This window comes from Balaenoptera physalus (assembly GCF_965194825.1).
Source record: "Balaenoptera physalus genome assembly, chromosome: 6".
Lineage (NCBI taxonomy): Eukaryota > Metazoa > Chordata > Mammalia > Artiodactyla > Balaenopteridae > Balaenoptera > Balaenoptera physalus.
The window spans coordinates 20,581,387-20,607,947 of record NC_138885.1 but is presented as its reverse complement, the minus strand read 5'-3'; the positions used below and the strand labels follow the sequence as shown (position 1 = coordinate 20,607,947).

General features: G+C 44.0%; 1 protein-coding gene across 3 annotated transcripts in view; it reads left to right on the top strand.

Annotated features, from left to right (window-relative positions):
* Positions 1–26,561, top strand: part of TMEM163 (transmembrane protein 163) — a 419,722-nt gene that overhangs the window by 130,992 nt on the left and 262,169 nt on the right. Inside the window, exons 4-6 of one of the 3 annotated variants that reach the window (XM_082465934.1) lie at positions 1,619–2,067; positions 3,413–3,527; positions 9,269–10,880. In XM_082465934.1, the coding sequence (XP_082322060.1) occupies positions 10,634–10,880 (247 nt within the window). In that variant the 5' untranslated portion in view covers positions 1,619–2,067; positions 3,413–3,527; positions 9,269–10,633. Of the gene's footprint in view, positions 1–1,618; positions 3,528–6,377; positions 8,567–9,268; positions 10,881–26,561 lie in introns of those variants that run through there. The other 2 variants (XM_082465933.1, XM_082465932.1) reach the window with 2 other exon arrangements.

Here is a 26,561-nt window from a genome sequence, read left to right as displayed (position 1 = left end):
GTTTTCATATTCTAAATTGACTTAACTATTACTATGTTATTGAGCACTTAAGCTGTTAGGGGTTTCCAGTACAATGAATAACAGTGCAGTGAATATTTCTATGTAATAATCTTTGTCTGAATTTTGGATTATTTCCTTAAGATGAATATCCAGAGGTGCAATAAGTGGTTTAGAGGCTGTGAATAATTTCAAGGTCTATGAAATTTATCGAAAAATTATTTTTCCATTAGGTGTGTACTGATCTCCTCTTACTAGTAGTTTATATTGGCTAAGAAGTATGCATACAGTAATCTTAGATCAGCAGCTTTCAAATATATTTTATTGGCTCACCCCGAGAAACACTGTGTATCATAACCCAACACACACACACACACACACACACACACACACACACACAGAAACAAAGCTTTCTCTTTCCCCATAAGATGCACTACTACTATGATGTTATGTTTTCTGTTATCTTCTAATTTTTTTTTAAATTAATTAATTTATTTATTTATGGCTGTGTTGGGTCTTCGTTTCTGTGTGAGGGCTTTCTCCAGTTGTGGCAAGTGGGGGCCGCTCTTCATCGCGGTGCGCGGGCCTCTCACTATCGCGGCCTCTCTTGCTGCAGAGCACAGGCTCCAGACACGCAGGCTCAGTAGTTGTGGCTCACGGGCCCAGTTGCTCCACGGCATGTGGGATCTTCCCAGACCAGGGCTCGAACCCGTGTCCCCTACATTGGCAGGCAGATTCTCAACCACTGCGCCACCAGGGAAGCCCTCTTCTAATTTTTTTAATGCTGGTTTTGATTCATAAGGTGATTTCAGGGCCTGTGAATGGGCCATGACCCAGTTTGAAAAACACTGCTTTAGATCATGGTGGTGGATCCAGCTGAGTGTCATTCGTATTTGCATCCAGGAGGATTATAGGAACTACGCCTTCTAAAAATATCTCAAACCTCAAGTTTCCTGCCATTTCAAGAAACATGCTTATGTGATGAAGTGATCATAGCACTAGATTAAAAACAATATCTGTATTGAACAGCTGACCAAGCTTTGAAAAACCTGAATTTAGCTCTGCCTCAAAACCTAAATGTCACCCGCATGAGTTCTACATTATAGATGTTTGTTAATTCACGAAATTCTCACAGGTACACACCTTGTGATTTCTATGCATTTAATAATGGAAGATGAAGTGGCAACAACAGATCCTTAAAATTTTGAATTCTGTGAGATTTTGATGTAAGTTGCACCTATGGTGCTATCAACACTTTTGTGTATCTGTGAGTTCTTCTAGCTAGGCTTTAAAAAAAGACTTCCATTTCCCAGCTAACATCTGGGGAAGGCGAATGAACAAGTAGTGGGCTTTTAAAAATAGAGAAAAGGACATAGTAGAAAGTAACCGCCTCTATTTTTAAACAGGTGTTAGATTAATTTTCTGGATTCAGGTCTAAGAGAAATTCCTTCTTGTGTGTTAAATGCTACCACGGTGATGAAATTTTTTAAAAGTCTACCAGCAAATATATCTAAAATATACTGTAGGCCATTCAGCTCTATATTTTATGAGAGATTTAAATGCCAAACATTTCATGAAACATATTGTATTTCTGATTGCTATTCTTTCTCTTTTTTTTCAGCTGGCAAGTAGATAGAGAGCCCTAGAAGAAAGACAAAAATGATCAAACAGTTGAATGTTAAAGATGGTGAAAAAGTGCCTCAAAATTTTTCTTATCTTTTGTTTTTTATTCAGTTTTCCTTTAAAAAATTCAAAGCACTTCACAGACATCGTCCTCATTAATTTTCACAGTCCTTTAGTGTCAGAAACAGACAAAACAATCTTATATCCACTGAATAGACAGAGTTAGGGGGAAAGAAGGGCTATGGCCAAAGGAACTGCCCAGATTCAGAAGTCTGGATAAAAAGCTGACATTTGTTATTCTAAATCACCATCTCACATGTGACCCTGCCTTCAATCACAAGTCCCTCAAGAGTTTGAGATCCTGAGACCAGAGTCTGTTTGTTAAACACTAAGAGGGCACCACTCGTATGCCAGGAGCTGTTCCAAATGCTTTCCAGATAAAACTCAGTTAGTATTCATATCAAGCCTATGAAGTGGGTGTGATTATTATTTCCATTTTCCTGAGGAGGAAGCTGAGGCACTGAGATATGAAGGACTTGCCCAAGTGGAACCCGGGTTTGAAGACTACACATCGGGCTCCATGGTCTTAACCGTTGCACTCTGTTGCCTCCCCTACTGTAAAGTAAAAGAATCCTCAGCCTTTTCATTTGAAAGCCAACCTTCCCTAGGATCTTCTGTTGTCTGCTATTTTGGAGCATATTTTTTGACATGATGATTTGTGTTAGAGAAGGAATTCAAAAGTGTGTGTTTGTGTGTTTGTGTGTGTGTGTGTGTGTGAAATATACACAGGTAAAGCAGAATAGAAGTTTACACACTACAACTCAGATGCAAAAAAACCCCAAGTAACCTTATATTCATGAACTGAGCCCATCCTGCTTGAGACCAATGCCCTTCTTGCTCATGCTGAGGAAGACACCTACAATTTTTAAAAAAATTTAACTCAGTCTCTTCCAGTTTAAAATTGTCAGCTGGGGGTAAATAGTGGATTCAAATTCACTTCCTGTCTCAGGGCTGTATCTCCCTTCTCCTTGGGCACTTGGGTGCAGGGGATGGGGGGGCTTTGGGTTTCCCCTGCCTTCCACGAGATGGCCCTCATCCTACAGGGTCACTGGACCAACTGTACCCCTGATGCTGAGGAGTAGTGGGTCCTGGCTGGAATTCTGGGAATCACTGCTAAAGCCGAAGTTTCCTGATACAGCCTTTAGTCACGAGACCCTATGTTCTGTGACCTCCTCCTCCTGATTCCCAGCCTTCCTCTGGTCTACCAGTTTTCTTAGCATTCTCTCATCCACTGCTGGTGCTTATGGGTCCTCCTCAAGCCTCCCCCTGTGACATGTAGACTGGGGTCCACTGGGACCACTAACTCCTCTTGAATGAAGCTGCTCTATCACTCCTTACAGGCATCAATGCAGGGCCATTGCCCAATGTGGGACTTCTTTGAATGCCCTGCGGTCTCCTCGGACATAAAACCCCAGTGTTCTCAGGTTTCTCAAAATGTAACAATGGGTTCCTTACACCCCTTCTGGAAGTTTCCACCCCACAAGACAAGCAAGACATTTGTATCTGACCTTTCACCCCCTCTCCCTTTCCTTTTTCAAATGTTTTGCCCTTATCCAAGTTCTTCCCTTCTCTATAATCCAAACTTTACTTCTTCTTATTTAAAGGGAAAATTTCAGAATTTAGAAAATACCTTTGTCACTCAGTAAAACCCAGCTTTCAATATGATTATCTTCACCGTGGCCTTCAAATCAGTTTGACAATTAAAGCTGAGCTATGATTTCTTTGACCCCAGTAGTGTTGCCTTCTCTCTGAAGCAAAGAACCATTGAAGAATTGTTGAAGCAATGGATGGAGAGTCGCCCAGCAACATGATTCCCCGGGAATGACAAGTAACATTCCTTGATTCAGGTACCAGTATTAGAGAATAATGAGACTTCAACTTAAAAATATTAATTATAGACTACTTATAGGAGTAGACTGATGTTATGGATAAATACACCTGAAAGGGCTCTTTTAAAAATTACACCGTAAACAACCGTCAGAACCCTATCTCTTTCTTTTCTTTTTTTTTTTTGGGAGGCTGCATCGGGCGTTTGTTGCGGCACGTGGGAGCTTCCTTGAGACGTGCGGGATCTTTCGTTGTGGTGCACGGGATCTTTGTTACGGCGCGCCGTCTGCTCGCATTTCTCTCTAGTTGTGGCACTCGGGCTGCAGGGCACGTGGGCTCTGTAGTTTGCAGCACGTGGGCTCTCTTGTTGAGCCACGTGAGCTCAGTAGTTGTGGCGCTCGGGCTTAGTTGCCCCGCGGCATGTGGGATCTTTGTTCCCCGACCAGGGATGGAACCTGCGTCCCCTGTGTTGAAAGGCGGAATCTTTACCGCTGGACCACCAGGGAAGTCCCCCTGTCTCTGTCTTTCTTCTCTACTGCAGTCTGTCCTCGACCTCCTCTAATAAAAATATATTTTGTTCCTTCTCTGTTTTAAATCCCTTGACTTTCTGTCACCTTCAGGATTAAGTTGTTTCTTCTGTGATCCGGGCTTAGCCCAAAGTCCAGCTTTCTCTGCTGCCATCCTTTCCCCGGTGCATCCTGTGTCCCGGCTGCTGAAAGCTGAATTCCCTGGAGCCCCTCCTCGGCCTCCTGCAGTCACAACAACACGTACTGCACATGCTGCTAGCTGACCTGAAGGCCTTTCATCCCTCTCCTCCACCCTGGCCACTTGTCCTTTAAGACCTAGCTCAAGTGGCGTCACCTCCAGGGAGCTTGTTTATAGCTTTGACATAAATTTTCTGAGTTTGATATGTCTCCTCTGAGCTACCTGAGGCCTCACTATTCTAGTATTTATCAAGTTTTTCTTTGTTTTTTGTTTTTATTGGCTGCGCCATTCACGTGGGATCTTAATTCCCTGACCAGGTATCGAAACTACGCCCTTGGCAGTGAAAGCACAGAATCCTAACCACTAGACCACCAGGGAATTCCCTATCAAGTTGTGTTTTAATGGTCTGTTTATCTATTTCTTTCTACCACCACCCTCCCACAGACAGACAGACAGACAGACAGACACACACACACACACACACACACACACACACGAGATCATGAGTTCCGTAAGGGCCATAACTTGTGTTTTTATCTCTGTATGCTCAGAATCTAGCATGAGTGTCTGAAACACATTAGATGCTCAAAAATTCTTCATTACTGGGGAGAAGAAAGGAAGGGAGGAAGAGGGAATTGAGGGTACATCAAGGCTCAGGAGAAGTAAGCATTAAGCTCGAGGTTGTTCTACTTATTGGTGCAAACAAATTGGCTAGAATGAAAAACACTGAAGGCATCAGCTTTTGTTCCCCACTTGATTTACAACTCCTAACATGTTTTGTTTTGCCTTTGCTATTAACAAGACTATTCATAGCAGGACTGGGTCACAGTGACTGCCACAGTGCTTGGCAGTTAACAAGAGCTCAATACCTATTGGTGAGTTGACTTGTCCAATGTTCCGTTTTGCCTTCCATGGCACAGGCAACTAGGGATCTCCTGTCAATCTGTGGTTGTGAGCCCCCCCCAAAGGCCTGTGTGAATGTTCTCATTCCGTGCAGTACCCGTGCTCCTGAACAGTCGCCCCATCAAAATGGCCTCGTAAGGTAACATGGAAATCCAGGAGCCCCCAAATGTCCCAGTTTTCTCCATAATTGTCATTTCAAACTACCAGCTAGAGGGTCCCCATGACAAGCCTTTGACACAACAAGCTTTACCACCCCACTCCTCGCCTCCCCTTCCCAGGAAGATAGCACCTAAAATCACCAGAAGTAGTAGATAAACCTTCTTCACAAGCCCAGTAGAGGAAAAGGAACTATGTCCCTATTAAACCTCACAGAAGCCATAACTTGGATCAAGGCCTCTGCTCTTGGATTGTTCCAACTGTTTTTTTTCCCAGGATGGCTTATACCTGCAACCATTACACACTTTAAATGCTGTATTGTATATAATCGTGCTTAGTTTCACTGGATGTAACTAATATCTTGGACTTTTCCAGTATGTAGGTAGGACATGAAGTTACATTTGCTTTTAATGCCCAAACTAAGATTGTTTGAGCCTTAGCCAGCTGTACTGTGAGATATCAGCAGCTCTTACTTTCTACTTATTTCTGGAAGTTTCTAAAGGTGTGCCTCACGAGTGCTTAGAAATCTGTCCACTAGACGATCATGCAGCATCACCATGTTCTTTCTCTTCCATTCACCACGTTCTGTCCCTCATGTTCTGGCTCCCCCAGGACAAAATCCACTGCTCTCAAAACTTCCTAAAGGGGGACTTCCCCGGTGGTCCAGTGGGTAAGACTCCATGCTCCCAATGCAGGGGGACCGGGTTCGATCCCTGGTCAGGGAACTAGATCCTGCATGCATGCCATAACTAAGAAGCCCACGTGCCTCAATGAAGATCCTGCATGCTGCAACTAAGACCCGGCACAGCCAAAATAAATTAAATAATAAATAAATATAAAAACAAAACTTTCTAAAGGAACCTCACTGTGTATTGCCATTGAGGATGGTGCCCTGTTGAAAACTAACCTCAGAGATGGTATGGGGAGATTTCAATGGACCTCTACAATCTTCTCATAATAAAAACAAGTCTCAGACCAAACTCTGCCACCCCTGCTGATACTTATTACAGGAACATTTATTAGCAAGCAGCAGGGACCAAAATGGTCCTAAAACCTCTTCTGTAATTTCAATGAAGTTCCAGCTCCCTGCCATTAAATTTGCCCTGATGACTCCAGCATTCCAGAGGCTGGATTCAGTTCAGGTTAGCGTGCGCTTTGGCAACCAGGAATCCTCAGAAACAGTGGCTGGATACGGGACCATTTAGGAACAATCCTTCCTCAGGGTGCAAGATTCTTTCTTCCTGACTATAAAGAGTGGGAAATGTCTCTAAAATTTATGTCCAGCCTACATATTTTAAATATCATTTCTTTTACCAAATGAGAATGCGTTTCTAAGCATGAATCATGTTAGTCAACAAGTTGCTAATTTCATCATTGAAAAGCAATTTCTGGACTTCCCTGATGCTGTAGTGGTTAAGAGTCCACTTGCCAATGCAGGGGACACGGGTTTGAGCCCTGGTCCGGGAAGATCCAACATGCTGCGGAGCAACTAAGCCCGTGCACCACAACTACTGAGCCTGCGCTCTAGAGCCCGCGAGCCACAGCTACTGAAGCCTGCGCACCTAGAGCCCATGCTCTGCAACAAGAGAAGCCACTGCAATGAGAAGCCCGCACACCGCAACAAAGAGTAGCCCCCGCTCGCCGCAACTAGAGAAAGCCTGCACGCAGCAATGAAGACCCGATGCAGCCAAAAAAAAAAAAAAAAAAGTTATTAAAAAAAAAAAGCAATTTCTGACATTCACTGTTCCAGTTAGCAAAGCACTGAAGGAAAGACTGATATCAGAAACACTGTTATGGCTCTTTTGATGTAAGGCCAACTGATCACCCCTGGAACACATATTCTTACTTTGGACAACTGACATACTTAGAGATGATGCTTGAACTAACTAGCACACGTAATCACACCTGGTCAGCGATGAAATATTTAAAGCAATTTTCAGACACATTGGTATGCTCCTGAAGGTTTCAAGAACATCTGTTCCAAGTAGCTCTCTCCTGCTACTGCTGAAGTCCACTTCCTGGACTTCTAGAGCAGTTGTGGGCAAAATATGGACATAGATCCTCTTATCTGCTTCATGACCTCTATGCCACACTTTGTTACCGGCCTTGAAACAGTATTGCCCGTAAGACTACCACTAGCCCTTATGGTACCTTTGTGCAGATTAGAAAAAATGCACCCCTTCCTTCAGGTAGATGCAGCCTGTGCCAGGAGTGGGTTGGATTTTTGTGTCCACTCACCCCGTTGGCCAGGTGCTCTTGTGCATGGTAGAAAAAAGGCCTTGACTCTCCAAGTATAGACTTCCATTAAACCTCTCACAAAAAAAAGCTCCTTTAGCTTTTCCCTCATGTCCTTATCTTTTAAAATTGTCCAAGTGCATCTTCATTTTTAAAACACATACCTACACACTTCCTAGTAAAATGTAGAAAAGTAACTACCCATCTCCGCAGGAACAAACAATCATTCAGGCACATGCTAGTCTCAGTTTATGGACAGCCAAGAAAGACTGTGCTTCTCCTCCTTCATGGTGCCCTCAATTTTCCCCAACCCATCACAAAACAAACTAGAAGATTCAGAGAAAGATGATTTAGCCTTGTGACTATTTATATGATTAAATTAGAACATTGAAAATTGACTTCAAGTCTTGTATCAGTTAGGACACTTCTGGTGGCAATGAGCAGAAAACCTCAAGTGGCTACAACTATAAGAAAAATGTATTACCTCACTTAGCAAGAAGTCTTGAGGTAGAACAGCTGCCATGGCTGAGTAGTCCATTGGCTCGAACAATGTTGTCAAAACCGCAGATTCTTTCCATCTTTCCACTTTGTGGTCCTCATATCAGCTTAGCTCCCTCCCTGTCACAAAGTGGCTGCCATGGTTCCAGGCTTCACACACAGACATGACAATGTCTGGCAGAATGAGAGGAGCTTTTTGTTTAATGTTCTTTTTTGTTTAATTAGTGGGAAAAGGGAATTCCCTGGCGGTCCAGTAGTTAGGGTTCCACACTCTCACTGCTGAGGGCCTAGGTTCAATCCCTGGTCAGGGAACTAAGATCCCACAAGTGCGCAGTGCGGCCACAAAAAAAAAAAAGATAAAATTTAATTAGTGGGAAAGCTTTTCCCAGAATCCCCTCTTCCCCCAGCACATTTCCCTTCCATCTCTTTGCCAGATCTGTGTTACAAGCTCACACCCAAACCAATGACCAGCATGGCAATGGGACCACTGGGATTGGCCTTGGACACAACCGGTATTCACCCCTGGAGCTGAGATCAGGAGGAATGAAGGGCTTTTGTGGAGGTGCACAAGTGTGAGAGACACATGTTCTAGGATGTGAATAAGGTTCTGGGCAGCTGGTAGGGGGCAGACATAGGAGGGACGCAGGGCATAGCATGCCATGTTGAGGAGTTGGCCTTTATCCCACCTGTCACATTGTATTTAATACTCATTTGTAGAAATTATCTTGAAACTAGAAGCTTTGACTTTAAGTTGAAATTGCTTTTATATTCCCTACTGCTCTCCACTGTGTATCTTCTAACGACACCTAGGTGGAAAAGGATGAGATGGCTTATCTCCTGCCTCCCATTTCCTCTGGGAGAACTCTGAAATGACAGTGAGATTACCTGATGAAGCCATTCATAATAGTGGGGCTCAGGCATTCCTCTCGGGACCCACACACGTGATTCTTCTGGAGGCCTCAGCGGTTCTCACCCTTCGAGACCCCTCAGACCCCGGGAGAGGAACAACTTTTCAATACCCAGGCTGGCCACACTCCTCCTTCCTCACCGACTGGTGCTGTTGAGGCAACTTGGGAGAGCGGCTACACTTCCCTCCGAAGAGAGTTACTCACATTTTCCCAAATGAACTTCTTCCCCTAGGTCATTTTCATTTTGAGCCCTCTTCAGGCCCTGAACTGTGACTTTCAGTCTTAGCACTTCACCTCACATCTATTTTAGTATCAACTGCAAATGTCAAGGTAATGACTTGTGATTCCCTCTCTAGAGCACTATTGAAGATGCTAAAGGAGAAGTGTATCGCCAGATGACCTTCTGAGGTCCCCAGAAGGAGCATGCAGAGAGGGAATCCACGTCAACAAGGCTGGTCTCCATGAACAGGAGCAGGAAATAACATTTGCTGTGACCTACTATGGACCAGGGGATCTGCAGACATTTTATTTAGTCTTGCCCCACAGACTTGACAGGTGGGTATTATCATCCCAATTTTGCAGGTGTGAAAACCAAGTCTGGGATTAAGTAACTTGATCAAGGTGGGATTTGAGCCCAGGTGTGCTGCCTCTAAAATCTGTGGTTTTGGGACTTCCCTGGTGGTGCAGTGGTTAAGAATCCACCTGCCAATGCAGGGGACACGGGTTCGAGCCCTGGTCTGGGAAGATGCCACATGCCGTGGAGCAACTAAGCCTGTGCACCACAACTACTGAGCCTGCGCTCTAGAGCCCACGAGCCGCAACTGCTCTCCTAGAGCCTGTGCTCCGCAACAAGAGAAGCTACCGCAATGAGAAGCCCGCGTGCCGCAATGAAGAGTAGCCCCCGCCCACTGCAACTAGAGAAAGCCCAGCCCTCCCGCAGCAATGAAGACCCAACGCAGCCAAAAATAAATACATAAATTTATATATATATATAAAAGTAGGATTACTTGGTCAAAAAGCAAGAATAGGACTTCCCTGGTGGTCCAGTGGTTAAGACTCCACCCTACCAATGTAGGGGGCACGGGTTCGATCCCTGGTCGGGGAACTAAGATCCCATATGCCACACAGCGTGGAAAAAGAAAAAAAAAGAATATTTAAAAAAAAAATCTATGCTTTTATCAGCACATCATGTCAGGCTCTGGCAGGGGTGCGTGAGGCTGTGTCTTACGGGCATTGTTGTAAGAGGTGACTGATCGCCATGGTGATAAAAATCCTGACTCTGGGGCCCCTATGGTCATGTCACAGTTTCCCCTTGTCCTGGTGGGAGCAGCTGGAAGGGTGGGGCGTGGAGTGGGGAAGGTGTGTGTGCGGGAGCAGGAGAGGGGCCAGATTTTGCCCCTCACCCTGTACTCCCTTCACAAATCAGTATTTAGAGCAGCTGCTCTTTCTTTGGCCTCAGTTTGCAAGAAATTCAGGCAAAATGCAGGCAGGTCACTGGTTCTGAGCCTTAGTACTAGGTCAGGAATAGAAAGATGACAGTTCCTCTCTGAATGAGATGTTCTGGGAGCTGAAAAGACAAAATGAATTCCCAAGGGTTTTCTCTCTCCACTGTGAAACCACTGCTGAATACCCTTTCCTGAACCTCACAGCTGTGTAAGGAAGTAAATTTCCTGCTGCCGCAGAACGAGCCTCTCACTTACCCAACTACGGGTGGAAGCCCCATGGTGGTGAGGCCTGTTATACACAAGACAGTCACACCAGCCAAGCGCCCATTTATGTGTTTATCCACCAGGTGCCACAGGTACACGTCAGGAAGCCAGGCTCCTCATCTGCTCAGCAGATGGCAGAGCCGAGTGGCCGCACAGCCCAAGGGGAGGCACCGACCATACTTGTGCAAAACGAGGCATCTTGGGCAGAAAGCCTGCCTTGGAGAGAGTGATGATATTTTCATGGATGGATATTTACCAGGTGAGTCTCCCAAGGGGCCCCGCATTTCCTTTCTCATATTTTTTTTTATAAAAAGGCAAAACCAACTAATACTTTTTGGGCATTGTGTGACATACAAAATATATACATTAGCAAGAGCCTGAAAGGAAATATATCAAATGGCTAAGAGCGATTATGCTTAATGAGATTATAGGTCATTTACATTTTTGGTGTTTATTATCTGGTGTCTGGTCTCTAAATTGAACATGAAATACTTCCCTACTAAAAAAAGAAAAATAGAAATTAACTGCTCTCTAAACGAAACAAAGGATAAGGAATACAGCTAGTTCTCCACCTCAAATCTTCAATGTACAAAGGCAGGACCAAGATCTGGATCCAAACTTTGCCTTTGCCAACGGGTGACCCATTGTTCAAGCTCACGTTTTTAAATGCCATTTCTCCGACTCCCAATTTTTATCTCTAGCCCTCTTTCCTGAAGTCAAGATTTGGATTTACAACTGCCCATTTGGCAGCTCTACTGGATGTCTCAAAATTAACATTTTATGAACATTTATTAACACTAACATAGAATCTCAAAATTAACATTTCCAAAACTGAACTAATTATCGCCCCCAAATCCACTTCTCTCTTGAACCTCTTTCTCCAGTGATGGCAGTTCCATCTTTCCAACTGCTCAGACCAAAACCCTTAGGGTCGTTCTTGACTTATCAGTTTCTCTCGCATCCTGCAATCTGTAGCTCTGGCTGTATGTCATATCCTGTCAAATCATAAAATCAAATTACTCCTCTTCACCTCCACTGCTAGTACCGTGAACCACGTTATCACTTTCTACCGTGATTACCGTGATAACCTCCTGGCTTCCTCCCTTGCATTTGAACAGAATTTTAGGAAGGCAGATCTTGTTAGTCTCTGCTCAGATTCCTCCAGAGGCTCTGTCTCACTCCAAGGAAAAGACCTCCTCCCAACTCTCTCTGGCCTTTTACCCTACCATCTCTCTTACCCTCCGCCAGCCCCACTTGTCACCTTCTGCCCTGTGAATGCATCAGATGCACTCCAGCCTCAAGGCCTTTGCACTTGCTGTCCCCTCTACCTGGAATGCTCTTCCCCCCAGGTGTCTGCACAGCTGCTCCCTTTCCTCCTCCAGACCAGTGTCCCCTTCCCAGTGAGGGCTTCCTGGCTCTAAATCTCTTCACCCAGCCTCAACTCACGAGCTTTGCCTCCTTTCCTGCTCTGTACCTCTCCATAGAACTAATCACCATCTAACATGATTTATTTTATTTGTGTTTTCGTTTATTGCCTCCCTCCCCCTGTAATAGGGGCGGGGCAGGCGCGAGCTGTAGCAGCCCCTCTCAGCCATTGGTCGGTGCTGCAGTGGCCCCGCCCCCTTCCGCTCTTCTGTATAAAAGGAGCCCGGAATTCGGACTGAGGGAAGATGGTTTTTTTTGAGACGCTAGTGTGTCTTCCCGGTCTGCTAGCTTTCCGATTAAAAGCGTTGTTCCTTGTTGCAACAGCTTGTCTCCCAATTTACGGGCCTGTCGTGCAGTGAGCAGAATGCGCTTGGGCTCCGTAACACCCGCAGCTGGAATAGGAACTCTATGGGGCAAGGGCTGTGTGGCTGCCGTCCTGGTGTGTCCTCAGTGCCCGGGGTAGAAGAGGCACCAGCTCAGTGGTACCTTTTGGGGCAGGCAGAGTAGTGGCCCCCGAAGACGTCTGAGTCCTACTCTCCATTCCTTTATTATAAAATATGCTCATGTTCGCTCATACTTTTTTCTAGTACTCTTATAGTTTTTCTCTTTAACGTTTATATCTAGAGTCACCTGGAATTTATTAGGTGTAGGGATCAAATGAGGGATTCAGTTCTTTTTTCTCCCAAGCTGGCAACCCAGTTGTTCCAATACTGTTTACTGAAGGACTTGTTGTTCCCCACTGGTTTGAAGGGACACCTTTATCCCATAAAAATTTTCCACAAGCATTTGTTTCTATTTCTGGGCTCTTTTGTATTGAATTGATCTGCCTGTCTATTCACGGGTTACTCTCCAGCTGAGTCTATTAATTATTGTAGTTTGGACAGTGCATTTGAATACCTGCTAGGGTTTGTCTCCTCTCATTTCTTTTCCTTTTCAGAAAATTTTTGGTTATTCTAGTATGTTTATTTTTCCATATGAACTTAAGAATCAGCTTGTGAGGTTCCAAAAAAAGACTCTGGAATTTTCATTGGGAGAACAATCTATTTATAGATTAATTTATGGTGTACTAACATATTTACAATGTCTAATATCTGTAAAAATTAGTTCAAAAGCTATTTTAATATAGAAGTAATTCATGCTCATTGTAAAAAGTTCTGGCAATTCTGTAATGTAGAAAGTATGGAAGTTCCATTTCTCCTCCTCTAGTCCTTCCCCTGGAGGTAACCATTATTAATAATTAGAGGCTCATCCTACATGGTATTTCTTTTTCTTTTTTTTTTTTTAAGAAATTCACGTTCTTTTATTTATTTATTTATTTATTTATGACTGTGTTGAGTCTTCGTTTCTGTGCGAGGGCTTTCTCTAGTTGCGGCAAGTGGGGACCACTCTTCATCGCGGTGCGCAGGCCTCTCACCATCGCGGCCTCTCTTGTTGCGGAGCACAGGCTCCAGACACGCAGGCTCAGTAATTGTGGCTCACGGGCCCAGTTGCTCCCTGGCATGTGGGATCTTCCCAGACCAGGGCTCGAACCCGTGTCCCCTGCATTGGCAGGCAGATTCTCAACCACTGCGCCACCAGGGAAGCCCCATGGTATTTCTTAATATGTACTTTTGTGATCATGTATACATACATACATTTTAATATGTGTATATTTTGTTATATAGCTATATCTAATTTCCTATCACACATACTGTTTCAAACCCACTTTTTTCATCAATTATGTATCATGAATATATCGATTATATACCGTGTTAATACATGCAGATCTTATTCTTTTTTTTTTTTTTTTTTAATTTTATTTATTTATTTATTTATGGCTGTGCTGGGTCTACGTTTCTGTGCGAGGGCTTTCTCTAGTTGCGGCAAGTGGGGTCCACTCTTCATCGCGGTGCGCGGGCCTCTCACTATCGTGGCCTCTCTTGTTGCGGAGCACAGGCTCCAGACGCGCAGGCTCAGCAATTGTGGCTCACGGGCCTAGTTGCTCCGCGGCATGTGGGATCTTCCCAGACCAGGTCTCGAACCCGTGTCCCCTGCATTGGCAGGCAGATTCTCAACCACTGCGCCACAAGGGAAGCCCTATCTTATTCTTTTAAGGGTCACATCATGGGCCACTATGCAGTGGGACAAGGTTACCAAAATTAATTTACTCATTTCCCCCCGTTGACAAATATTTGCATGTTTCCAGCTTTTTTAAAATTATTTTTTTATTTTTTAAAATTTATTTATTTATTTATTTATTTTTGGCTGCGTTGGGTCTTCATTGCTGCACGCGGGCTTTTCTCTAGTTGCGGCGAGCGGGGGCTACTCTTCATTGCGGTGCGTGGGCTTCTCATTGCGGTGGCTTCTCTTGTTGCGGAGCACGGGCTCTAGGCACGCGGGCTTCAGTAGTTGTGGCTCGCGGGCTCTAGAGCACAGGCTCAGTAGTTGTGGTGCACAGGCCTAATTGCTCTGCGGCATGTGGGATCATCCCAGACCAGGGCTTGAACCCGTGTCCCCTGCATTGGAAGGTGGATTCTTAACCACTGCGCCACCAGGGAAGCCCTCCAGCTTTTATTAACTACAAATAATACTGCAGTGAACAGCTTTGAGCATTATCTTTGCACCTTTGTGCTGGAATTTCAACCAGGTAGATTTCTAGAAATAGAACTGCTGGATCAAAGTCTAAAGGCCCTTGCAATGGTCAAGTGTTATGACATAGTAATGACCTCTCCATCAAAGAGACTTGTCTGAGAAAGTGCCCTTCTTAAACGCTGCCCTCCCCCAAGCCTGAGCGATGGCACTGCCAGTAGTGTGCAATTCAGAACTCCTGGGGGAGCTCTTGGTCCCTTTATAAGTGCATACAGGTCCAGTGCCTGGTTCAATGAATGCAACTAACAAGTTCTCGGTACATAGAGGCTTGGTTCCACCAAAGGGGCTGGCTCCGAAGGCTGACCAAGTCTCTTACCACGTGTTGGGCAGGGATGCTGGGGGAGAGACTCAGAGATGGATGGTGGTGGGCAGAAGTGTTCCAGTTCTACCGATCTGTAACTTGGAATACCTTTTCCCTTAAAAGGTTGTTAATTAGTAATCATGGGAGGTGATATTGAAGTATTAATATAGCATTAGCTCACGACCTCAGGGACTTTGAAGAATAAATGGGCTTTGGCAGGTTGCTGGCTGGAGAACTGAATCACTGTAAACAGTAGTTCCAATAGGACAATGCTTTCTGAGTCCTGACAACTTACATAAAAGTAGTTTTGTCACCATTTGTGGGTCAGAGGCTGTGCATGGAAGACACCCTTCCAGCCTTCGGCTCTTCCCCCGCTGTGTTTCCCAGCCTCCTTTTCTTTCTCTTTGATGATCCCAGATCTGCCAGGGTCCTCTGTTTCTGCCAGACCTTTTACTTGTCTTTAGTCAACTCTCTCTTCCCTTCCAAACCCTCATCACTTTCCTTAAGCCTTTCACACAGCCCAGCTCTCTCATAGTGGGATGGCTTCATCTCCTAGGTGACCAAAAAATTAGGTCGTTGGGCAAAAACTGTCCTTATTTCCTGCCTCCCACTTTACCCCTAATATATTCCTCTATCCAATCTCAAAGTATGAGTACCGCAACCTATGCTCTAGATCCCGGCCCTATCTTACTCTCCATCAATGATCACTTCTTTCTTATATGCAACTGGACCACTGCATCACACAGCCATAGCAGGTGTCATCCACATGTAATGCCATGTAAACGATGGCACCTGGGGTTGGCAGTGGACAGTGCTGACTTGAAAATCCTACTTCTCTCCCATCCCTTTCTCCTGCCTGTCCTATTAACAATCTCCCTGCCCTTTGTGTCCTCCTTTAACCACACCCATTCTCTCTCCTCTCAGCCAATCTCCTTAAAAGAGTTGTTACACTTGTCTCCACTTCTTTACCTTCCTTTCCCTCTCCATTATACTGCAATTCATTTATTCTTTCTGTATATATTTATTAACTACCTATCAAATGCCAGGCACCACACTAGCTGCTCAGACTACAACAGCAAGTAAAAAAAATATAAGCACCCTCACACTCATAGAGCTTACAGACTATTGAGAAAGAGAAAGAGATAACAAGAAATCACATGTTAAAAGTATGCAGTTTCAAACAGAGGTAGGTTTTATCTCCATATAAATGGAAGCAACATGTAAAAGTCTCATGTATAGCAAGGAAACTGATTTGCTATCCCTATTAAGTAATGTGTTTGTTTTGTGAAAGGTACAGTCTGGAAGTACTACTATATCCCAGGACTAAGGGTAGGGATTTCTCACGCTGGAGCAGGTCAGTGGGACAGACATGTGAAGGTGGCCGAATCTTTTGGCAGCCCTCAGATCTATTTGCTTCAACACCTGTAGGCCAGCCTATTGGGGTGCAGGGTTAGGCCAGGAGTAGGGAGAGAGGACATTCCAATCATCCTCCCCTGAGCCCTCTGAGTCCAGTACAAGGTGAGTAGCTTGATTTCTGAGGCCCCCTGATGACAACATGCCAGTTTGGGGGAAGGGCCTACCTGTTGAGCCCCAATTCCAGAAAACAGGCGAGTGGAACGTACCAAGCTCCAGGCATAAGCACAGTGAAACGAAGGGGGTGCCACGAAGGCAGATGGGTGATGAGTCTTGGTGTTTATTATGACGGCCCTTGACAACAGTCTCCACAACACTGAGGGGGGACCCTGACTCCCTCAGGGCCGACCTTCAGGAAGTGTCCGCCCAGAAGGGTGAGAGGAGCAGCTCTGTTGAGATCTGGGTCCAGCATCAGCTGCGGCTGGGAAGCCCTTGCATGCTTGTTCAAGCCCATCCTCTCTCAGAGGTGCAGAGTTGGAATTAAACTGGAGGCGGGGCAGAGGTGAGAGCCTGTCCGCTTTGGCTTTGCAGACAGGCAGACAGACAGACCTGGCTTTGCAGCCTGGTGCTGCCACTTCCTAGCTGCATGTCCTTGGCAAGTTATTTATGTGTCAGTGTGCGTTGGGTACCATGTGAGAGAATTCTCGACTAGCCTGCCTTCATTCATAAGGACATTTGTGGTTTGCTGGAGAAGCCCAGAGGTAGGCAGTACCAGGCTCAATGAGACCATCAAGGACCAAACTTCCCATCCTTTCCTTCTGCATCCTCAGACACATCCCATCCCCCCACCTCACAACTGCCATAGCCTGACAAAGCCACCAGCTTTTCCTCCTCTCCTGATAACATCCAAAGCCGGAAACAGCAGGAACGAGGCATAAAGAGCTTTCTCTTCTGCTCTTTCTTCTCTCATGAGGGAGAAAATACTTTCCCAGGACGCCCCAACTGCCTTCCCCTTGTATCTCTCATGCCCTCATGTGTACTAACTACAAGTAAAGCAGAGCATGGTCACCAAAACTGGCTTTGACTAAATCTTGACTTGCTGACTCACTAGGAGCTGGGCTCATTGCCACCCCTGACAAAAATCAGGCTTGGTTAACAAGGAAGCAAGTGGTGGGGGCCCTGGGTTGGCAGCCAGAAGCATCTGAGTCTCAGGTGCCTCGTCTCTTCAAAGGGGGGATAATGATACCTGCCTCACTGGGTTGGTATGAGGGTGAAACGAATAGCAAAAGGAGAGCACCTGATGCATAGTGAGTGGTTACTCAGCGTCCGTGCCCTCCTGTGGGTTAGACTGTCTAGACTCTTGGGTCTAGCAGGGACCTCAGAGGTTAGCTAGGCCAGCCGCCTCCTTTTATGGGTCACAAAGCAAACAGGTGTTGAAGCCAGACCCAAGAAAGAGATAAATGTGGCTTAAAAAAGAGTGGTAACGGGCTTCCCTGATGGCGCAGTGGTTAAGAATCCACCTGCCAATGCAAGGGACACGGGTTCAAGCCCTGGCCCGGGAAGATCCCACATGCCACGGAGCAACTAAGCCCGTGTGCCACAGCTACTGAGCCTGAGCTCTAGAGCCCGCGAGCCACAACTACTGAGCCCGCGTGCCACAACTACTGAAGCCTGCGCGCTTAGAGCCCGTGCTCCGCAACAAGAGAAGCCACCGCAATGAGAAGCCCGCGTGCCACAACGAAGAGTAGCCCCTGCTCGCTGCAACTAGAGAAACCCTGTGCACAGCAACAAAGACCCAAAGCAGCCAAAAATAAATAAATAAAATAAATTAAAAAAAAAAAAAGAGTGGTAAGAAAAGGTTAGACTAGGGCTATGTTATGAAGGTTTGCCAGTGGGATTTGCTGATGCCCTAGGCATGTAGGCATGGAAGAGCAGAGTTGAGGATGCCCCAGGGTTTTTAGATGGTGCTGGTTGCTGAGATGGGAAACATCACAGGGGGCTTAGAATTACTGTGGCTAAAACGGGACGAAGACGATTTGTTATTTATTTATTTATTTATTTATTTATTTATTTATTTGGCCATGCCACGTGGCTTGTGGGATCTTAGTTCCCCAGCCAGCTCTCAGCAGTGAAAGTGCGGAGTCTTAACCACTGAACCGCCAGGGAATTCAGTGGAATTGAATTCTGGAAGAAGGCAGTTTGAAACTTTCAAACTTTCTTGTCTTTACATTCTTTGTTTTACAGATTTTGGAATTATTTATACCATAAAGAATAATGGGTAATTTCTAAATCCGTAGAAAAATAAGATGTCTAAACATTTCCATACAATTAACAAATTTCCCAGGATTCTGTTGCCTAATGTGGACATATGATCAATCCAAAAAGTCAAATTAATGTTTAAAAATAGTCTGCTTTGCAAAGCCACTGTGCCCTCCCCCTTGACTCACTTCTAACCCATCATTGCCTGTCTGTAGCGCTTGGAGGCTTCTGGGCAATGTCTTTAGGAGAGGCAACTCCTGCTCCCCATAAAATGGTAGTTTTTCTTAATTTAGGGGATACCAATGGAAGGTCTTAAATGCAACCAGGGAAGTTGGTTTTTGCTTACCTGCTCAAGAACACGCCTTCAAATACTCACCGGTTCTTCAGCGGCCAGGCCAGATATGGTCCTTGTCAGACTGAGTGGATTCACCCCCTGGGTACTGGCCAGTCACAGACTGTAATACACCATCCCCGCTCACCCTGGCCTTGTAGTGGTAATCATGGGGGAGGGTGTTGTGGAAGCCAAGGAAAATATAGATCAGAGAAAGAGCTTCAAGAACCCTTAATGATTACACAGATCAATGATTCTGAGCCTTGGCTGCAATTGGAATCACCTTGGGGATCTTCTAACAATACTGATGCCTGCATCCGACCACCCAGAGATTTTGATGCAATTGTCTGGGGGTGTGGCCAGGACATTAGCAATTTTTAAACACTCCTCCAGTGCTTTTAACATGCAGCCAGGGTTAAGAACCACTCACTTTGTCCCATTCTTCTTTTACAAATAAGCTCATTGAGTCCCAGAACTAGAATGAGGCCACATAGCTCATTAGCTAGTGTACGAGGATTCAAGCTCAGGCTTCACAAATCTTCTGTCAGTGGTCTTAAGAAGAAGGAGGCATAGCCAGAGAGAGAAAGGAGGAAGACTAATTTAGAGGGTTAGGGGGAATGCTTGTGAATTTACTGAATCTAGATAGTTTCTGTGGTTCATCTAAGAGTTGTGGTTAGATCACTTCAAAATGTTCCCCAGTGAGAGGGCACGGCACCGGCAACCGCAGACAACAGCCCTGGTTAGTCTGTCTCCTCCAAAGCCATACCCCGCCTCGGGAGTGGTGCTCTCCACTCTGGGCAAACAGACTTCAAGGGAGAAAGAACAGAGCTCAGGGAGAATGCTGGACTTTTTTTTTTTTTTGCCCGCATCGTGCAGCATGTGCGATCTTAGTTCCCCGACCAGGGATTGAACCCATGCCCCCCCGAAGTGGAAGCTTGGAGTCTTAACCACTGGACCACCAGAGAAGTCCCTTTTTTTTTGAATGCTGGACTTTTAATCTTGGTGTTCCCATGGCTGAAGAACTATGAATGGGAACAGGACACCTGTGCTCATGACATTAAAGAGGGTCACTGGACAACTTTATAGGAACCAATAACCAAAGTCAAGCACTCTAACACTTTAGAAATAATGCCTGTATTTATTTAAAATATTTTTATTTTCTATTGGAGTATAGTTGATTTAAGTCATGTTTGGGGGAAGGGTTAGTAAATTTGTCTCTCGTATTACACGTTTCCAAATCAATCCATAGGAACAAGACTTCTTAGTAGGATTAATTAATAACCGTAGTCCTTATTTTTCAGACACTTTCTTTTTTGTTTTTAGAAAGGAACTTGATTAGATACCAAGGGTGGGGGAATGCTTTTTTTTTTTTTTTAGACACCAATTGTACTTGAATATTTGTTATTTTATTTTATTTTATTTTTTAATTAATTTATTTATTTTTGGCCGTGCTGGGTCCTCGTTTCCGTGCGAGGGCTTTCTCTAGTTGCGGCAAGCGGGGGCCACTCTTCATCGCGGTGCGCGGGCCTCTCACTACCGCAGCCTCTCTAGTTGCGGAGCACAGGCTCCAGACACGCAGGCTCAGTAGCTGTGGCTCACGGGCCTAGTTGCTCAGCGGCATGTGGGATCTTCCCAGAGCAGGGCTCGAACCCATGTTCCCTGCATTGGCAAGCAGATTCTCAACCACTGCGCCACCAGGGAAGCCCCAGACACTTTCTTGAATTAAAAGTTAACAAAGTTGTGACCTCAAAGAAAGGAATAAAATAAACAATGTGCACCCCATGGGGGGGAGGAATAATAATGCCTGCAACAGGTGAGTTTACAAACCCTGCAGTGCTTCTCAGTCACCTGAGGAAATTTTTTAAAATGCAGATTACAGGGACCAAGCTTAAGCAATTCTGATTCTGAAGAATCGGACCCCAAGAATCTGCACTTTAAAAAAAAGTCTCCCTCCTCTGCCCCCAGCCACCCCATCTCCCCACTTACACACAGGCCAGAACCCTCAGCATTGGTGCTAGGGATCCCTCAGAATTGAACTGCAAAATACAACCACAACTATCACCACCACCAAAACTCCTCTCTGTCCTTCTCTTTCCTTACTGCATGTTTAAGCCACCAACAACCTTGTCAATTCCACAAGCACAGTGTGTCCAGGATCCCACTAGTTCTTACCATCTCCACTGCTGCCATGTTGGCTCAAACCACCATCACCTTCACCTTGGACCAATGTAATAGCCTGCTGACTGATCTCCTTTCTTTGACTCTTATCTGCTGCAATCCATTCTCACATAGTTATGCAAATTTCAAAAACAGATTTATTGAGGTACATGTTACCTCAATAAATTTTACCTGTTGTAAGTATATCATTCAACTGTTTTCAGTAAATGTGTGGGGTTATACAACCTTCACCACAATCTAGTTTTAGAATATTTCCATCTCCCCTCAAACAGAATTTACCCCCTGTTTGTAGTCAATATCAGCTCCCATCCCCAGCCCCAGGCAACCACCAATCTGTTTTCTGCCTCTATAGATGTGCCTTTTCTGAAAATTTCAAATAAATGGAATCATACTACACGTAGTTGTTTTTGTCCAACTTTTTCCACACAGTAAAACATTTTTTTTTTTTTTTTAAACAAGAGGCCTTTATTTTCTCACAGTTCTGGAGGCTGGAAGTCCCAGAGCAGGGTGCCAGCATGGTGGATTTTTGGTGAGATGCCTCTTCCTGGTTTGTAGGTGGCCACTGTCTTGCTGTGTGCTCATATGACCTCTTCTTTGTGCAAATGCAGAGGGAGGGAGGGAGAGGGGGAGAGCAAGGGAGCAGTAAAATGTATTTGAGACTCATCCATGTTGTAGCATGTAGCAACATTTTTATTGCTCAATAGCAGTCCATTGTATGAATACACCAAATTTTGATTATTTATTCACTAGTTGATGAACATTTTGATTATTCTATTTTTGGCTATTATGAATAATACTATTATAAAAATTTCCATGCAAGACTTCATGTGGATCTATGTTTCACTTCTCTTGGGTAGATGTCTAGGAGTGGAATTACTGGGTTGTGTGGTAAGTATATGATTTACTTTTTATGAAACTGCCAAAATATTTTCTAAAGTGTCTGTACTATTTTATGTTCCCACCAGCAGTGTTTGAGGGTTCCAGTGGCTCTATATCTTTGCCAACATTTGGTATCGTCAGTCTTTTTGATACTTCTAGTAGGTGTGTAGTATCTCATTTTCGTTTTAATTTGCATTTCTCTAATTCCTTGTGATGTTAAGCATTTTTCATGTGCTTAATAGCCATTTGGAAGTCGTTTTTGGTGAAATGTCTATTCAAATCCTTTGCTCATTTAAAAATTGGATTGTTAGTCATTGAATTTATTAGTCATAGTAGTTTGGGTTTGTTTGCCTGTATGTTTGTTTTTTGATAGGTTCCTTAGGATTTTCATGTCATTTGTAAATAAAGACAGTTTTTTACTTCGTTCTTTCCAATTTGGATGTGTTTTATCTCTTTTTGTTGCCTTATTGCATTGACTAGAACGTCTAGTACAATATTGAATAGGCCTGATGAGAGGGGGCATCTTCGCCTTCTTCCTGATCTCAGGGGTAAACCAATCAGTGTTTCATATTAAGTATGAAGTTAGCTGTAGGTTTTTCACAGATATCCTTTTTCAGACTGAGGAAGTTCCCTTCTTTTCCTGTTTCGTTGAGAGCTTTTATCAGGAATGGTGTTGCATTTTGTCAAATGCATTTTTTACATGTATTTGAGATTTAATAGGCCTAATATTGGAATTAGACCTTGGGTGAAGCTGGAAGAGGGAGGTCTGGAAGGCCGCAGCTAGAGGATCAGAGGAAAAGTCACTAAAGACATGTTGCTGGATTCAGATTGCAAACATTTTGCTAAGAATTTTTGCATTGATATTCATGTCTTTAGTTTTCTTATGATGTCTGTCTGGCTGTGTTGTTAGGATAATACCAGTCTCATCTAATGAACTGGGGAGTGTTCCTGCATCCTCAATTTTCTGAAATATATATAGGATGTATTATTACTTCTTTAAATACTGGATGAAATTATCCGGGTGAACTTTTAAAAGCTTATTTCACATTATGTCTCTTTTTGGCTTAAAATCCTGTTGCTTTCTATTCCATTTAGATTAAGACCCAACCTCCTCACCTGACTTAGAAAAATCCTAAATGGTCCCTTCTGTCTACTGTCCCAAACTCACCTCTCACCTGTCCACCACCCTCTCTCACTATACTCCAGCTACCTGAGTTTTGTGCGTCCCTCAAACATTCTGACCTTGCTCTAATCGTGCACAACTCGTTTTCATCTCTGGACCTTTGCACTAGCTGCTTTCTGGGCCTGGAATCTCCTTTCCCCACATCATTGCCTCATTGGTGCCATCCTCTTTTTCAGATCTCAGCCTGAACCTCACTTCCTCAGAGAAGCCTTTCTAAAGTAGAGTCTAGACTAAAGGATCTGGCTCAGTGTTATCACATATCCTATTTTAATTCCCTGCATAACACTTAACCACTCTGGGGTTTTTCTTTTTTTTTAATTAATTTTTATCGGAGTATAGTTGCTTTACAATGTTGTGTTAGTTTCTGCTGTACAGCAAAGTGAATCCGCTGTACATATACATATATTCCCCTCTTTTTTGGATTTCCTTCCCATTTAGGTCACCACAGAGCATTGAGTAGAGTTCCCTGTGCTATGCAGTAGGTTCTCATTAGTTATCTATTTTATACATTGATACTATTTAGTATCAATAGTATATATATGTCAATCCCAATCTCCCATTCATCCCACACCCTGGGGTTTTTCTTGGTTATTTGTTAACCGTCCCTTCTCACTGGAAGCTCCCTAAGAGCAGAAACCTCATGTTTTTTCCTGCCAAAATCTTCCCACTACCAAGAACAGTGCTGACACTTAATAGGGCATCAGTAAATATTAGTTGAACAAATAAACATCCATAACAACAATAGTAGCTGCTCTTTGGGAGCAGGCACTGATTTAAGTGTTTACAAATATCATTTAATTCTCTACCATAACCCTAGATGCAGATATTATTTTCCTCTATTAACTGAGAGGGAAATGAAACTCAGCGAGGCCGTGTTCATAGGCACACAGCTGTTAGGGTGCAGAGCAAGGGCACACCCAGGGTTTGTCTGCCGGCAGAGCCTGAGCTAATCTGTACCAGGACATACATCCTTTTTGGTTACAGGCAGGAAAAGCTGATCCACCAAGTGAGAGGTAGTGACCTCAGGCTGACAAGTCTTCGTGGAAGCTTAAGGTTGAGTCCCCTTGGTTCCGAGCAGTGATCTGCATGGACCAGCGGAACCGCTACCAAGGCCCACACTTTCCACCCCCAGACAGGCTCAGGCTGTGCTTTCACATCGTCTTTTTATTACTCAGCCATAAAAAGAAATGAAATTGAGTTATTTGTAATGAGGTGGTTGGAGTTAGAGTCTGTCATACAGAGTGAAGGAAGTCAGAAAGAGAAAAACAAATACAGTATGCTAACACATATATATGGAATCTAAGGAAAAAAAAAAAAAGGTCATGAAGAACCTAGTGGCAAGACGGGAATAAAGACACAGACCTACTAGAGAATGGACTTGAGGATATGGGGAGGAGGAAGGGTAAGCTGGGACAAAGAGAGTGGCATGGACATATATACTCTACCAAACGTAAAACAGATAGCTAGTGGGAAGCAACCGCATAGCACAGGGAGATCAGCTCCGTGCTTTGTGACCACCTGGAGGAGTGGGATGGGGAGGGTGGGAGGGAGGGAGATGCAAGAGGGAAGAGATATGGGAACATATGTATATGTATAACTGATTCACTTTGTTATAAAGCAGAAACTAACACACCATTGTAAAGCAATTATACTCCAATAAAGATGTAAAAAAATTAAAAAATAAAAAAAAAATAAAACCAAGGACATTCTCTTACATAAGCACAGTACAATTATCAAAATCATGAGATTAGTACAAATATAATACTATTATCTAATCTCTAGACTTCATTCAGATTTTTCCAAGTCCCCCGGTAATATCTTTTATAGCAAAAGAAAATCCAGGATCATGCCTTTTACTCAGTATTCATGTCTTCAGTTTCTTTTAATTGGGAGTAGTTCTTGATTCTTTTTGTTTCATGATATTGGAATTTCTCAACAGTATAGGGCAGTTATTTTGCAAAATATTCCTCAATTAGTGTTTGATGTATCTTTATGATTATTATCAGCTTATGAACTTTTAGCAGGAATACCTCAAAAACACTGTTGTGTTGCCCTCAGTCTGTTCTATTAGGAGGCACATGCTGTTTATCCCAATAATGGTGATGGTAACCTTGATTATTTGTTTAGATTGTTATCTGCCAGGTTTTCCTACTATGGCATTACTGTGTTCCCCCTTGTAATTAATAAATATCTTGTTGCGAAATAAAAAAAAAAAAAAAAGAAAACAGATTTGCTCCCTTTATCACAGTTGGCTTAATCTTGTACATAATGCAAATTCTTACTCCTGTCTTTTGTGAAATAAGTCAGTGACCTCCATGTGTCTGTGAGCTAAAGCTCTGGTCTTTTAGACAGTCTGGCCTCAGAAGCTAAAAATAACTAAGAATTACTTGAGAGCTTCCTCTGCTCCAAGCAATGCACCAAAAGCATCTCAGGGATGATCTCGCATCATCCTCGCAACAGCTCCAAGAGGTAGCTCTGGTTATTAGCCCATTTTATGGATTAGATTCTGAGACTTTGCAATATTGTGATTTATAAGAAATATATATAATTAGGTCCTTCAGAGGATCAAAGTATATTTCTCAGATATATTTGGTCTTCATCCACAGCTCCCAAAACCCTTGAAATTTCCTGAACAATAAGAGCAATGGGAGCATCTTTTGTTACAATATTTGGCCTCTCGTCCTTAATTCCTGAAACAAAACAAAACAAACAAAACAAAAACAAAAAACAAAGCAAAACAAAAAAACCCAAAAACTGCTTCGGAGCCAGGAAGGTGAAATGGGTGTCTTGTTATCCATAACAAGCCCTTTCCACCATAGCTGGGTTTATGTTAATGAGGTGACTTCTGTAAAGCATCTAAGTAAGAATGGGGGCTGGTTGCCAGGGCAACCAAACAGGAATAGAGGGTTGGAATTTTCAGTCCCACTCCCTGATTCTCAGGGAAGGGAGAGGAGCTGGAGGTTGATTCAATCCCCAGTGGCCAATGAGTTAATCAATCATGCCTATGTAATGAAGCCTCCATAAAAACCAAAAAAGGAGGGATTTTGGAGAGCTACATTGGTGAACCAGACACTTCCACGTGCCACTGAGCCAGGTTCCAAGCTTCCCAAGAACAGAAGCTCCTTGTTGGGGCCCTCACCCCATGTATCTCTTCATCTGGCTGCTGATTCGTATCCTTTGATATCCTTTGTAAGAAATTGACAATCTAGTGAGTAAATGGGTTTTCCTGAGTTCTGTGAGCTCTTCTAGCAAATTAATCAAACCCAAGGAGGGGGTCATGGGGACCTCTGATTTAGAGCCAGTCGGTCAGAAGCACAGGTAACAATCTTGGCTTACGACTGGCATCTGAGGTGAAGGGCAGTCTTGTGGGACTGAACCCTTTACCTGTGGAATCCGATTCTAT